The 3,284-nt window shown below is 45.4% G+C and overlaps 1 protein-coding gene across 1 annotated transcript in view; it reads right to left on the bottom strand. All coding sequences in view use genetic code 11, as the record gives it.

The window, feature by feature from the left end:
* Positions 1-1,789: 1,789 nt before the first annotated feature.
* Positions 1,790-3,284, bottom strand: part of EGR_08983 (DAZ-associated protein) — a gene marked incomplete at both ends in the record, with an annotated part of 1,959 nt that continues 464 nt past the window's right edge. Inside the window, 3 exons of the mRNA XM_024498232.1 lie at positions 1,790-2,048; positions 2,950-2,987; positions 3,008-3,242. Of these exons, the coding sequence (XP_024347374.1) occupies positions 1,790-2,048; positions 2,950-2,987; positions 3,008-3,242 (532 nt within the window). The remainder of the gene's footprint in view (positions 2,049-2,949; positions 2,988-3,007; positions 3,243-3,284) is intronic.

Genomic DNA, 3,284 nt, shown 5'->3' with positions numbered 1-3,284 from the left:
CTCGTAGACTGTTATGGAGGACAGTTATGTCTCCTCTATCTACTTTGCACCAAACCAGGTCTTCTCCTTCCCCCTCCCTGTATCTTCCAGTCTCTGCTGCTCCCTCCACTCCTCATTCTGCTTCAGCTTCTGCACCTGCTCCCGGTGTAAGGAGTAGAAACAGCGCTGCACACAAATGTCGTAGTTGAAATTCACTTTAGTTGCTTCTAAAGCTACCTGATAATGTATGAATGCTCCTTTAAGGGTCTAGCGTCACGAATACGTAGAATATGCTCTTTGGAAGTTTATGTTGCTTGCTTACTTCGCTATCTGACGTTTAAACCAACTAACTTCCGACGACAACTTACCAGTGCCTGTCAGTGCTTCCCATAATATGACTAATTGCACCTTCAAACGAAGCATTGATCCAACAGTGATTCTGTGCTATGGTAGGCAGTACATATTGACAGGTCTCGGAGAGTGATGAAGGACCTATGTCGTTAACTCACTAACTACTTACTTATGTAATCAGGACTAGCATCCGATTCACTCGATCCCATCACCTGGACAGCAGCCCTCCATTAGTTACTTCAGAACTGGTAAATTTGTGCCACCTTTTGGGTACAACTCACGTCTCATGTGCAGAGTAACACAAAATTTTAAAAAGCGCTAGAATCGCGTGATTTTGGAAGGAGTCCAATATGCTCACAAGGTGAACACTATGCGGCGGAGATAAATTAACGAGAGATAAGTTGAAAGATACAGTTGCACCCATGTCCTCTTCTACCTGGCCAGCAGTCCACAACGCCAAGCCATCCTGTATGTTAATGGGAAAGACAGACCCCTTTTCAGAACCAAATATCTCTACGTCAGGAGTTGGTGTAAGTGGCAGCAAATTTTTTCTCATCTGAAGAACTGGAAACTGCTCTCACATGTAATGGACTTCTAGCTCGCCTCAAATGGCATATTGGCATTGTAACCCTCGTAGAGAATGGAATCACTTCAACCCCATTCCCATTTATTTAAACGCCTTGCTTGTCCAGTCATGTCACGGAGTTTGCATGACAAGCAACCGAGAGTGTCATATGCTTCGTGAGTCAGTTTTACCGGCTGCACCTGTCAGCGAGTATGCAGTGACTTAGGCAGTAACTTGCCATCAAATGCTTAGACCGACAAACGGCCCGACAGGCCCATCAACCCGTCCAAACAGAATATTTCATACGCAGTTAACATGGCAATGGTGGCGTATTCGGTCACTTGCTCTTGTCATTAACACATATCTTCGGTTTTATACTTAGAGATGTCCCCAACACCGACTGCTGCGCCTATGCAGCATAGATTGGCACGGAAGAAAGGAGTAGAGTTTGTCTGTAATTAATATAATAGCGGAGGCGCGGTAGGCGAAGGCGGAACAGGTTAGAGCTAGAAATTGTTACGCCTGGCCTTAGCCAGGAGAGGTGGTGGGCATACCTGAGCATCCGATAAAGCAGTTCTAATCAATTTTTTAAAGGAATCGCTTTCTATAGCATAGTGTGACACATTTCAGAGGATCGTGTTTCTGTTCATTCCCCTCAATGACCACTATCATGTACAAATGTGCCTTAGGTAGGCTGCCACTACCTTCCCCACTCCAGATGATACAAGCCAAATGAAGAGGTGATGCCACAAGAATTCCCTTAATTAATCTAAAAAATCCCACTAACGTAATCATCGCAATACTTACAAGATCCAAACTTTAAGCAAAAATAATTTTCAAATAAAAGTCTGGTGAGCATGGCGACATTTGATTATCAGGTCTACTTTGAGACCCTCAGTTTTGATCATCTGGCAAGGAGACACGAAGATCCACATCCTTGATGCGTAGAGGAGCCGCAGCCATTGCCATTTGGATGGCCTCCAGGGTGGAGAACTCAACGAAAGCCTTGTGCTCTGCTTTATCAATCTTTACCTTCGTGAGAGCACCGAATTGGCTAACGAGCTTTCGGATGGTCTTCTTACCTATTGCAGGAGTGAGGTTGTGAACAACCAACCGGTGAGCAGTTTTGTTGCCGCTGGAAGGCTTTGATTTCCTGCCAATGGTGGGATTGAATGGTTAGATCCACGAAAACATGCATTACAATGCTGCAAAGGCAGCACAACCCATCTCAATACTGGCTGATAAGACCATGCCTCGAGAACAGCTTCCACTGCCTGCGGTGTGCTCAGTTTCGCTAAGGCAGTGACTTGCGGCTTTCAAAGACCACGGTCTATCATTACGATCACACTTGTAATTGCTCCGTACTGAGGTAAATCTGCAGCTTGATAAATGATTTTAGATAACCAACGTATAGGCACGATCCATTCAAGTTTGCCTATTAGCTGTGTCACTTCCCTTGCTTTTGTGTTTCGCCTCCATTTTCTCGTTCCTAAAGAATGTGCATTACCACTCCACTCAGAGAAATACAAGAGGCCTTTCCCACTTAGCTGGTCTCAAGTTTAAGGCCTCACGCCTTGCAATGCTTTACTCATGCATCAGGGTACAATGCAAATCATACCAGTGAGAGAGATCGCAATCAACGCCCTTCTGACACAACATACTCTCTATCAGGAGCTTAAGGAAATAAACACTGCAATGTAACTTTCTGATTTTGTCTCTACTTCCCCTCCATTCTTCCACCTTTCATCTCATCTCTCTGCCTCATCTCAGCCAATTGACATTGCCATGTGCTTAACTCACTGCCAGGCTACTTGAACTGTAAAACTCCTCAATACGCTGGGGACAGAATTCCCTTATGGTGTGCGTTTTCGATTTACTTCTGAACATCCTAAGCTACCGTGTCCTCGTCATTTATAACAAATGTGTTAAAATAAAGCATACGGACACATACGAGGAGTAGCATTGCAACAACAATAAGAATAAGGCCAAAGACCGAAAAGGACCCAGAGAAGAGGCTCTCTAGGGACCCCAGTCCGAATAAAAGAGCAACCTACTTGGCAGCAGAGGAGACAGCCATCTTCTTCTCCTTGTCCTCAAAATGCAGGGTCTTACGGTTATAGGATCATCATCGATAAAGTGAGGGTAGTCAGCCAGTGCGCGAGTGGCATGTGCCTCCTCTCGAAAGGTCACGAAGCCAAAACCCCTCGACTCTTTTGTTTCCCAGTCCTGTACAATATGGCAGTTGATGACGCTACCGTACTGGGCAGAGCGCTGTCGCAGCTGACTGTCAGTGTGATTCAGCCGCAACCCGCCCACGTACAGCTTCACCCGAGATGAGGTGACTTTTCTGCTTTAAAAGCACATTAACAGCTTTAGTAACTTCTTGGTC

The sequence above is a fragment of the Echinococcus granulosus genome (genome assembly GCF_000524195.1).
Source record: "Echinococcus granulosus chromosome Unknown EG_S00126, whole genome shotgun sequence".
Taxonomy (NCBI): domain Eukaryota; kingdom Metazoa; phylum Platyhelminthes; class Cestoda; order Cyclophyllidea; family Taeniidae; genus Echinococcus; species Echinococcus granulosus.
This window is presented reverse-complemented; position numbering and strand designations above follow the sequence as displayed.